Here is a 10,711-nt window from a genome sequence, read left to right as displayed (position 1 = left end):
TCGAGAGATAATAGAAATGTAGTTTTAACAAAGTAATGTAAGACCCATGTTCTTTCTTGCACATGCATCTCATGAAACAGAAATTTGACTTTTGCTGTTTTGTACCTCACTTGTATGCCGCTTCGGATAAAAGCATCTTTCAAATGACTACATGTAAATGTGAAAATTATAAACAGTTTTGTGATGAAACAAAAACATTGCAGTTTAATGGGCTTGGACATCGGAAAATATGCCAAGTTTCCTTCAAAATAAAAACCTGTTTTGCCTATATATTAAGATCCTTTACTTATTAATTAGGAAAATAAAGTAGTAAGTAAAAATGGCTCCTGTGATTCTTGTAATACCATATACTCTTACTATACTCTTATTTTTAACTAAATAATGAAATTTTTTTTTTGCCATAAATCCCACATTTGACAGTTTGTCATACAAATCTTGATTACAGTTTTTCCCAGTGGAGCAAACATGACAAAGTGCCTTAAAATGTGGCCCCCACAGTGGAGCAAAAGCAAAGAAATGTCCCGTAAATTCCCCCCATAAGTAATGTAACCTTTTAAACAACTATATGCCGAAGTGTCATTGGGCAAGACACCGAACCCTCAACAGTCCCTTCTCCTCCCCAGCTGTGCAGTGCCGGTACAAGCCCGCTAGAAATTGGGGAGGGTTGCGTCAGGAAGGGCATCCGGCGTTAGAACGGCTCACTAATGTAGTTCCTGGACCGCCCGCAAGGTTTATTTTGGCAGTTTAACCCGGAAGTGTTTCCATCAAAACAAAAGTGCCTAAAATGTGGTAGCTACTAGATTATGCATTTCTTTTTCGACATGTGGTATAGGCCATACTTTAATTTGGACCGGCAGCGCTTCACGCTAGAGTTACCGTGTATTTTACAGCAAAAACGCTCGGGACGTTTCGGTTTGACTGTCTAAACTAACATCAGCGCGCGTGCTAACGTCAGCTATGTAGCGTCTAGCTGGATGTAACTGCGAGACACTGCAAATTGGAAACACGAAGGTAGGAAAACAGCTAATATCTGCTCGTTATAATTCACAGGAAAGCTTTGCTTAGAAACGCATTTCATCCCCCAGACAGGGAGTTTTTCCAAACACGATTAAAGGCGTGAAACAACATCTGATTAAATGTTAAAAAACTAAAGAACAGCTTTGTACTGTTGGATACTTTCTGCACGTTACTGTGAGGTTTCTTGCCCAGGTCACATTATGGCTGACGACCCTCAGAGAAATTTTCGCTCTGCGTACTATGAGAAAGTGGGCTTCAGAGGAGTGGAGGAGAAGAAATCCCTGGAAATTCTGCTCAAGGACAATCCTCTGGGTAGGTAGCAATTCCTGTTCCCAAACAACCAGGGGGAAACGACCACGGCGGATGTACAATCACGGTATTTGCCCCGTGGATTGTAACAAAGGCACCGGGAACAATGTCTGATAAACTGGGCAGTTAATTATTAGCTTCTTTTTGAATTTATGAGTCAGAAATCTAAATCAAGTGAAAGCAGAACTAAGCTGTTTTTTTCTCTGGTTGCATTCTGTGGCTCGAGTACTTTATGGTACAGAAACTCTACAGTACAGAAAATTTCAGTGATGGGAAAAGGGGATTGCAGGGGGCAAAAGTATCACCTTTCTGACAGTTTCAACCTAAAAACTGAGAAACAAAACCTTGTGAAAGTAGAATTCATGGCAGAGCCACTGTATTGGATTGTATTAAGTTGCACAGGTGGCCATAATGTTATGGTTGATCGGTGTATATGTAAGTGACATTATCACAGGTAAACTTCAGGTTGTGGTGAAATAACTATGGTTCTACTTTCACAGATCTAGAAAAGCTGAGCACCTTCAGTCAGAGGTTCCCCCTCCCCTCCATGTATAGGATCCATGTGTGGAAGGTACTGTTAGGTAAGACAAACACACACACTCCTACCTCTGTGGGTATACTCAGAATAGTCGAGTTCTGTCATGGAGAATAGATACAGTCTTACCTCAATGACATTGCAGAGAGGACTGGGTGATATGTGCAGAATTTACAGCACCCATATTATAAACAGAACTATATTCTTTAATATTCCTCAAATGTTTTACATATAAAAAAGAATTTAAAACCACAGTGTAAAAATGGTAAGAATTGATATTGCTCTATGCACAGAGCAGGTTTGTACTGCACAAAACTCTGTGTAATAGGAGTTTTTTGATTTATAATAAAAGCTTCTTTGACATACAGACAAAAATCTTTATTCTTATCCTAGTTATTTTCCCCACTAGTCTGTTTACATTTAATTTTGCTGTAGATACTCTCTGATTCCCACTCTTCCATTCCTGCAGGCATCCTACCTCCCCACAGTGACTCTCATGCTCTGGTTGGAGGTTACAGGAAAGAGCAGTACCAGGATATCCTGGTGGCTTTGGAGGTGATGAGATACATCAACTCTTCCACACCTTCCACCCACATCCACTTGCGCATGTTCCAGCTGGAGAGCCAGGTGCTCCCTCGGTGTTCTGAGACCTTACCACCGGTAAGATTAAGCACAACCACAGTAACATTAACATATTTGAGTGCATTTCAAAAAAGGAAAAGGACGTAATGGTGAAGCTAATTGTTGCTTGTTGATTTCTTTTTTATATTAAATGAATGGTTTAACATTCGTACCCTAAGCCAAACCCTAACTAATGCAACCGTAAATTAAAGTGTTTCAGCAGCATAAATGTGATTAAACTAGGTAATTATTTGTGGATGATAGCATAATTTTTATTAGTTAAAAATCATTTGTGTTGCAAAGACATGTGGCTTATTGTTTGTATATATTGTATTAGAGGCAGACGTGTTTATTTTAATAACAGCATGTGAACCTCCAGAGAGAGCACAGCTTTTGACTGGAAATAGTTATTGCTGCTTTTGATTTATTCAAATCTGTTATATTTTACCTGTTTAAATGCACCTATGAGCAGTTTTTCAAATTAGTGAATTGGTTGATCAATACATTCTTATCTTGCAAAACAGTGTGAGTCTGACAGCAGATACGTTTTTAGGAGCCAACAGTAATATAAATTAGTGAACACTGTTTCATCTTGTTGTGTGGTGATAGTATACGGAGTGAAATTGTGCATTTATGATTCTGAATTTAGATGCAATAGGTTAGATCTCACCCTGTGAATATATACACGTGGATTTTTTTTCACCCACCCCTGGAAGGAAACTGCAGTTAAGTGCATTTTGTAATGTATCTGTACTTAAGTAGATTTAATTATGACTACTTCGTCTTTTACTTTACAGTTCTAATCAAAGTTATATTATATTACAATTACGTTACTTTACACATTCCATATTAAACCACTTTTCTTGTTATTTATGAAAAACAAAGAACAAATCACTAGTGAGACATGTATCTCTTCACTAAACAAGGCAGAGGCATACTATTAGTTCCTGCTTCCATGGTCTTATTAAAATATTTATTTGACATATTAGCAGTAGTCAAAGTGAGCAGGTATGTGGTAATTTTACTGTTTGGTGTGTTGTGCAGATTGTGATCTGCAGTCACTGCAGAGGACTTGTAGGTTTCCAATTGAAGCCTTAGCTTGTTGCTCTCGTGTCCACATGCACAAATCCACAGGACCACTCGATGAAATTTACATGTTTACTCAGACACACGTATAATTTGTACATAACAGTCTTCAACATGCAGAATTTTCACCAGAACATCATTGGCACAAAACGCTCAAAAAATTAAAAAAGAGACAGGGGGAGGTGTAAAGCAGAGCAAAGCCAGTTCTTGGTGTCACTGTGCTGTGAACAGGGACAGAGCTGATCCCTGCTGATTCACACATACATTTGTTTTTTTGTTCTCCTTCTGAAGGCGACAGCCACATGCACTAATGCTCAGTGGGGTTACGACCATCCACTGTGTTTACTTGCATTAAATCGGGTGTAAAGAACAGATTAAAGCTCCAGGAGAAGCACAGACCTTCACACTCATGTTTCCTCTTTGTTAAGGGATTTATTTCTGTGGCTGTTTAATTCTTTGCGTCCTCACCCCATGTCCAGCTCTCTGGACATTTTCTCAGTGGTTGTATCAGTGTTTTATTGTTGGAATGACAGAGCTGTTACTTTCACTGTGTGATGGTCCAACATGATGAGCTTAGGAATAAAACTGAGAGAAGCTTCAAGATTCAACAACTTGTTGTGTTGCCTTGTTACAGCTGATCACTCATTAGGTAATGGTAACATTCAATCCCCCCGAAAACACAAAACAGCACTGGTCCACTAAGAGAGACAGGGAGACAAAAAGTACTTTTACAAAGTCCTATTAATCCTTTAAGTAAAACATAAATCATGTACTTACTTACTTTTACTTAAGTAGAAATGTCAGTGGGTACTTATACCTCTATTATAGTACATTTTTGTGTATTTGTACTTTCACTTAGGTACAGTTTTTGGGTACTTTGTCCACCACTGTATTCAAATACAAGTGCAAGTTTTATTTACACTACATCTACATAAGTAAATCATAAAATATACATACAAATCATTACTGCAGTGATTTCACCACACATATTCATACACATAATCATATGTATGTAATTGGTGTGTTATTGCTGCAGGATGACATGGATGAGGAGTTCCTCGCCATCAGTCGAGCCATGGAGGAGATTGCAGAGGATCCTGTCGACTGCTACTGGCTGATCAAGTGTTTTGTCAATCAGTTCCACGCGAAGTTTGGAGACTCAATACCTCATCTTGTAAGTGTTACGTTTAGTTAACGAATAAGCCTTGAATATTATCTGTAAATTGTAATTATCACAGCAAATTGAATGTCTTTAGTCTCCTTTGCTAGCAAGCCTCTTTTTTCTGGTCATAGATCATATTGCTGCATCTTGCAAATATATTGCTTTCACTGCAGTAGCTGCAAAACCACTTAGAAAGAATAATTACGTTTCATAGTCATAGCAGTTGGTGACGATAAAGAGACACTGAACCCCCAAGTTGTCCCTAGTGTCTGCTGGATACTTGTAAGTTGCTTGGATAAAAGCATCTGCTAAATGACTAATTGTAATATGAGTTTAGCTTCTGGTTGATGATGTCACTTGTGAATGCTGTCCTGTTCTGCAGCCAAAGAGCCTGGAGCATTATCTGAGTCAGGAGGAACCTCGGCTGCTGAACCACTTGAAGATCACTGGAGCTCTGTCCCAGCTGCCCTACAGCCTGTGGTTTAGATGCTGCTTCGCTGGCTGCCTGCCTGAGTGCAGCTTGCAGAGGTACCAACTCACAGTTGTTACTCACTTAGGATTCACTTTCCATCAGGTTTATACTTTGACCCATTCATTCTGGTGTGCACCAAAGAGACAAACAGCAGGATTTCAGGTACTTTTACCTTGTTTAAACATGCAGATTCAAACTGGAGTGCTCCTTTCACCCTCAAATGAGCCTTGTGCCCATGAACATGTACCTATAGGGCAGCATTTATATCATATTACCACGATGCTAATTAACAAGCAGTTAATTACCGGATGGGTCTGTTTTTGTGTATTATTTGACTTATTCACATGCTTACAGCTTGTTAAAGTTATTTTCTTTTGGGATGTTATTATCTTGACTACTTTTCCAATGTACTGTTAAAAGTATTAACATTTGAGTGGAACAGAAAGTTACAGCTTTGTCTACACACAAGGACATTTGCATGAATGTTAAATACTGAACCATTATTTATTTAGCGATGATTCACTGAGAGGCTGTCTCTGTATTATAGCTAAACCCTGGTGTTTTTCAGCTTCACACTGTGACACATACTGTTCCTTAGTGACCTATGGCAGCTGGAGCTTTTTGACTGATAAAGAAGTGATGGCTCAATGCAGGATGTTATATCCTGTATATCATAAGTTTAGTTTACTGCAGTCTAATCCAACAGTCCTGCAACAAGTCCTCCGTCTTCAAGCTGTTAATCTTTAGTTTTTTTTAAATTTTAGGGAGATTTTTCAATAATGGAAGGCCTGTAATAAAACATAATGCAGCTTTAACAGCAACTTCTGGCTCCACAATTAGCACCTCTCTGAAATGTTTCAGCTAAAACTATGAGGATTTACTGCAGGATAGATGTATTAAAATGTATCAGTTATAGCTTGGTGTAACTAGAACATCTGAAGCTCCAGGATTAGGATAAAGATACCTGTTTACTGAAGCACCCAACCTTCATACTTTTAGTAAAGTTACTATGGCACAAAGTATTATTTGCACTCAAAGTCACCTTTGATATGTCACTGACTGGTTGTTTTTTTTAACTGAAATTTCTTCAGGGTGTGGGACAAGGTGATAAGTGGCTCCTGTAAGATTCTCGTGTTTGTTGCCCTGGAGATTCTCCTCAGCTACAAGATTGTGTTAATGGCCATCAACCGGGCTGAAGGCGTGGGCAAGTTCCTGTGCAATGTGAGTAAAGAACAGTACGTATTGTTAGGCTGTTCTCTAATAGAAAAAAATGACTCTTTAAAACAAGGGACTTGTTTTTCTCTTCTAGATACCGCAGGAAAACACGGACGCCATTGTGACTAAAGCTATCGACTTGTGGCATAAATACTGTGGCACCCCGATGCACACAGTTTAGCCATGTAATGCTCCTTATGCCGAAGAAATGTGGACCTGGAGGTGAGATGCTTTCCCAGAATACACAAAGACTTAAATCCACTGGGAGACTGTCTTGTTCAGTCTGTGCAGGTTTGTGTCACCATGACTGAACTGGAAACTCAACACAGGCCACGTTTGATAAGCCTCGGACTTGAATGGACATACACAGAACTGAGCTGCTGTACAGAGTGGAAGTTCATGCTGATGACTGAAGACGTTATGTGCAAATGTCTAGAAAAACTGTTTAGACAAAGACAAGGACGCAAACTTATTTTTTTTTAATAAGTTTCTTTCTTTAAGAAACTGCATACATCATATAAGACTCACAATAAATTAATACCCACATGCAGTATTTCTGCTTTACAAAAAAAAAACATTTGATAATTCTTGCTTACTTTCTTCTGCTATTTACAAGTCTCATAATTTTGAGAATATTCTCTCAAAACATTTAAACATACAAGTAGCAGTAATATTACTGACTCTTGTACACAAGCATACACTCATACACATTCAGACACACAGTCATAAAACACGCAACCGGTTCTCTTAATAACATGGTTACAATTGCCAGTTTGTGGATATTCGATGGCCGAACGATTTAAAAGAGGCAGAAACTAAGGTGGCAGACTGAAATAAATATTGAAGTGTTGTATTTCAGTGGAGCATTTTGGAAAATTTCACTGTATCGAATGAAACAAGGTTATTTGGCAACCATTAAATCCCTGTAAACAATACTGTAGGCACAGAGACACAGTGGGTTACTGAACTCTTAACAGCAGTCACCCTGGGATGCATTCAAGGTCAAGACTTCCACAGCAAGTCAAGTTGCTTTGGTTTAAATTGGGGATCTGGAGAGTGTTTGAGCTCTTGAATGCAGCCCATCAGCAGATGGACACACAAGGAGAAACTAGAAGTTATTGCTGAAATGATAAATGTGAACATGTTTTGGAGATGTCAATTTTTTTTTTTTTTTTACTGTCACTGGTTTGTAAAGAGCATTTTAGGACTGATTAGGTTTTTAGAACATTTTGGCTTAAGATTCAGCTGCCCACAACAGCATAGGCTGTTGTAAATATTTTTATTCCTCCGGCAAAATGAGAGGAACGACTATTGAGATTTCATCTGTGGAATAAAACTGTGGCAACACAAGCACCCTGCAAAGGTAAGATTAGTTCATTTGAGAAAGGAGATTGAGAACATAGTGAAAGGCAAAAAAAGAATCCCTGTGTTAAAAAAAGTCCCGTCTTCACCTTAACAACATTGAAAATTGGCACAGTTTCTGTTTGACTTCTAAAGGCCTTATTTAAAAAAAAAAAAAAAAAAAAAATCAAAAGTGCAGCAAATTAAACATATCTCCACCTCTTCATCATAAAAAAATGACGATTAAAAGCTTTGAATATCAAGAGGTTTTTAAAATCTCCACTGAAGGGAGATGCCAGTCTAAAGTTTAAACTGTTTGAATGCAATTTCTTTTTTGCTTCCATTTCCATTAAGGGCTCAAACTCACACATCGTGTTTAGTCCAGTCCGACAGTCTGAAGTCAGCAGTACCAGGGCAGCATGTAGCAGTCTGAAAGCTTGAGGCTTTTGTGTCTCAGTATAAAAGCAGTGTCGAGGTCTGACTGAGCAATATTATGGCCGATGAAACCTGCAGCGAGGGAGAGAGACCGTAAAGGTAATGACAGTAGCTTTTTATTCTGTCATTAAAATTGGTACATGAGCCTTTATCTGGCAACGACACCACATCCAAATATTCACTTCGGGGACCAGCAAGACCTTTACTCTTACCTGGTCAAATGACGGCTGGACTCATGTACCTCCATCTCTGTGCTTTTAAACTCATTTAACTCTTTTCTTATGGCAGCCTAGAAAACAGGAACATATTTACACGCGTGTTTACTTGAATTCAGAATTCTTGAAGTAGTCGTAAGTGAATTGTTCTTTATTGCTGACCTTATCAGCAGCCGTTAGCCTTGTCCAAGGTTTGTCTGCTCTCCTGTCGTAGTCCTGAGCCTCAGCGACCTCCACGTAATCACTGAAGCGGATGAGGATTTTCGCCTCTCTCAGCTCCTCCACTGTCGGCCTTTGGCTGAGCTACAAGGCGGAAGAAAGTAGCATCATATGCAATCACTGTTCACGTTCTCTGTGCTGCGCAAAATGCATGCTGAGGAAAATCTGTGCCGAAAAGAAAAGCAGTGGTAAAGGTCTGTGACTGAAAAGAAGCGGCTGTTCATGGTGTGAAAATGTGGGATATGTGCAATATACTGTTTTTAGGTCAATGAGATAATGCCAATAAACAACTGTTCTCTCATTTGTCTTCTGAGTGTCAAGTGTCAAACTCACAAATCAAAAAGTGTCAGTGGAAAACATTAAAAAGTATATAATACCTATACACTCACTGGCCACTTTATTAGGTACACCTGTACAATCAAATGCAATCCAATACAGCAGCTACTTCTACTTTTACAATGTTATAATTTCTCAGTTGAAACTGTCTGGTTTACAGGTCTAGTCTCTGTTTCTTGTCGAGGCCAAAGTGGGTTGTGGAGGTAAACTGGAGTGTGATGTATTAAAAGTGGGCTGCATTAGAGTGTACAGGTGTAACTAATAAAGCAGCCAGTGCAGGTTTATACAGTACATATACACCCATTTCTAACAAAACAAACAGTTTATGTTCATAATAAATCTGGCTCCCGACTTGGTTCTGCATTGAAGGACATAGATTTACTGCATGTCTTGATTGTATGGTAAAATTTAGCAGTGTTACATGAAAAGCAAAATCAATACGTTGTATTTCAGTATTAACATATCTTTTAGATTGGACCTTCTTGCACGTTATATTACAAGATTAACATTAAATGTAAAAAAAGTTTTTTTTAAGTTACGTGAAATATTTACACGTTTATGATGAAATGAAAGAGACAAAATAAGGTCAAAGTAGAGACTATTGCTCTGTAGTAGCTTTATCTCAAATCTATTACAACAAAACTTCTCAGTACTGAAGATGAATACACACACACACACACACACACACACACACACACACACATTAATATTTTAATGTTTCCACTGGTCAAGTCCAGGCTTAAAACCTTCCTCTTTGATAAACCTTGTAGTTAGTTGTAGACATGCTGCTATAGGCTTAGACTGCTGGGGGACCCTCCCCCCAATGCACTGAGCTCCTTTCCTCCTCTTGACCCTCTCTCCTCTCCTCTCCTCTCACCCCGCCCCACGGTAGTTGTCTTTGTCCTTCTGTGTCTCTGTCTCTCTTTCACCTTCTCCAAGTGTCCACGGCCTTGGAGCTGTGTGTTTCCAGTCTGCAGCTACTGGTCCTACCAACCTGCCCGATGTTTTGTTGTTGCTTTTGTTGCTCTTTTCTTTTCTCTCCACTTTCCACTCACCCCAACCGGTCTAGGCAAATTGCGGTCCACCGTTCTGCTGGAGGTTTTTTCCGTTAAAGGGAGTTTTTCCTCTCCACTGCTGCCTAGGGCTTGTTCAAGGGGGATTTGTTGGGTTCTCTCTATACATCTTAATAGTCTTGACTTTATTCTGTAAAGTGCCCTGAGATGACTTTGTTGTGAATTGGCGCTCTATAAATAAAGTTGAATTGAATTGGTCAGAGACCATCTCCATCTTGTCTTTGTCTTACCTTTTTGGACAAATGCCTCTTGATCTCCCTCTTCTCCTCCTGCTCCTCCAGATCGTTTCGAGCTGGTGTGAACAAGAGAAAAAGCATAAACAAAAACAAAATTCAAACTACTTTCTTTTTACTAAACTGTCCAATCTAGTTTATTGTCTCTCGGTTATTTTCTGATTCAGCTACAGATAATTAAGCCCACACAAGTCCACAAAACTGTCCAACACTGACTGGTGTGATGTCCTCACCAGGAACACATCCTACAACAGCAGAGTCAGTGGAAAACTTTGTGGGCCATGGCTTGTTCATGTCTCTCCTCTACTGGTCTGATGTAAGGTTTTGAGATCTTGGGGGAGACCTGTGGGGGCTACATTTGTTGGCTTGATCCATGGCTGTTGGTCTTATAGCCTGTGATGCTCTTCATGTCCCTCCTCACGTCCCTGCTGTTGCTTTACTT

At 39.3% G+C, this 10,711-nt stretch overlaps 2 protein-coding genes across 4 annotated transcripts in view; one reads left to right on the top strand and one right to left on the bottom strand.

The window, feature by feature from the left end:
- The first annotated feature begins 727 nt into the window (after positions 1–727).
- tbc1d7 (TBC1 domain family, member 7) lies at positions 728–8,928 on the top strand. Its single transcript, XM_067513931.1, has 8 exons — positions 728–1,011; positions 1,210–1,329; positions 1,827–1,907; positions 2,331–2,521; positions 4,605–4,742; positions 5,113–5,258; positions 6,294–6,423; positions 6,512–8,928. Exons 2-8 carry the CDS (start codon positions 1,218–1,220, stop codon positions 6,596–6,598), a joined length of 885 nt encoding a protein of 294 aa, XP_067370032.1. The 5' UTR covers positions 728–1,011; positions 1,210–1,217; the 3' UTR covers positions 6,599–8,928.
- phactr1 (phosphatase and actin regulator 1) overlaps positions 6,882–10,711 on the bottom strand; it is a 35,971-nt gene continuing 32,141 nt past the window's right edge. For all 3 annotated transcript variants that reach the window (XM_067513925.1, XM_067513924.1, XM_067513923.1), the window contains 4 exons: positions 10,267–10,328; positions 8,571–8,711; positions 8,406–8,482; positions 6,882–8,265 (listed from right to left, as the gene is read on the bottom strand). In XM_067513925.1, coding sequence (XP_067370026.1) covers positions 8,250–8,265; positions 8,406–8,482; positions 8,571–8,711; positions 10,267–10,328 — 296 coding nt within the window. In that variant the 3' untranslated portion in view covers positions 6,882–8,249. The remainder of the gene's footprint in view (positions 8,266–8,405; positions 8,483–8,570; positions 8,712–10,266; positions 10,329–10,711) is intronic.

Source organism: Channa argus, chromosome 8 (genome assembly GCF_033026475.1).
Source record: "Channa argus isolate prfri chromosome 8, Channa argus male v1.0, whole genome shotgun sequence".
NCBI lineage: Eukaryota > Metazoa > Chordata > Actinopteri > Anabantiformes > Channidae > Channa > Channa argus.
The sequence above is the reverse complement of the archived record's forward strand: the minus strand, read 5'-3'. Positions and strand labels throughout refer to the sequence as shown.

Coding starts and splice junctions, on each gene's coding strand:
- tbc1d7 (XM_067513931.1), top strand. CDS start 1,218: ATGGCTGACGACCCTCAGAGAAATTTTCGCTCTGCGTACTATGAGAAA. Junction 1,330..1,826: donor GCTCAAGGACAATCCTCTGG/GTAGGTAGCAAT, acceptor CTACTTTCACAG/ATCTAGAAAAGCTGAGCACC. Junction 1,908..2,330: donor TGTGTGGAAGGTACTGTTAG/GTAAGACAAACA, acceptor CCATTCCTGCAG/GCATCCTACCTCCCCACAGT.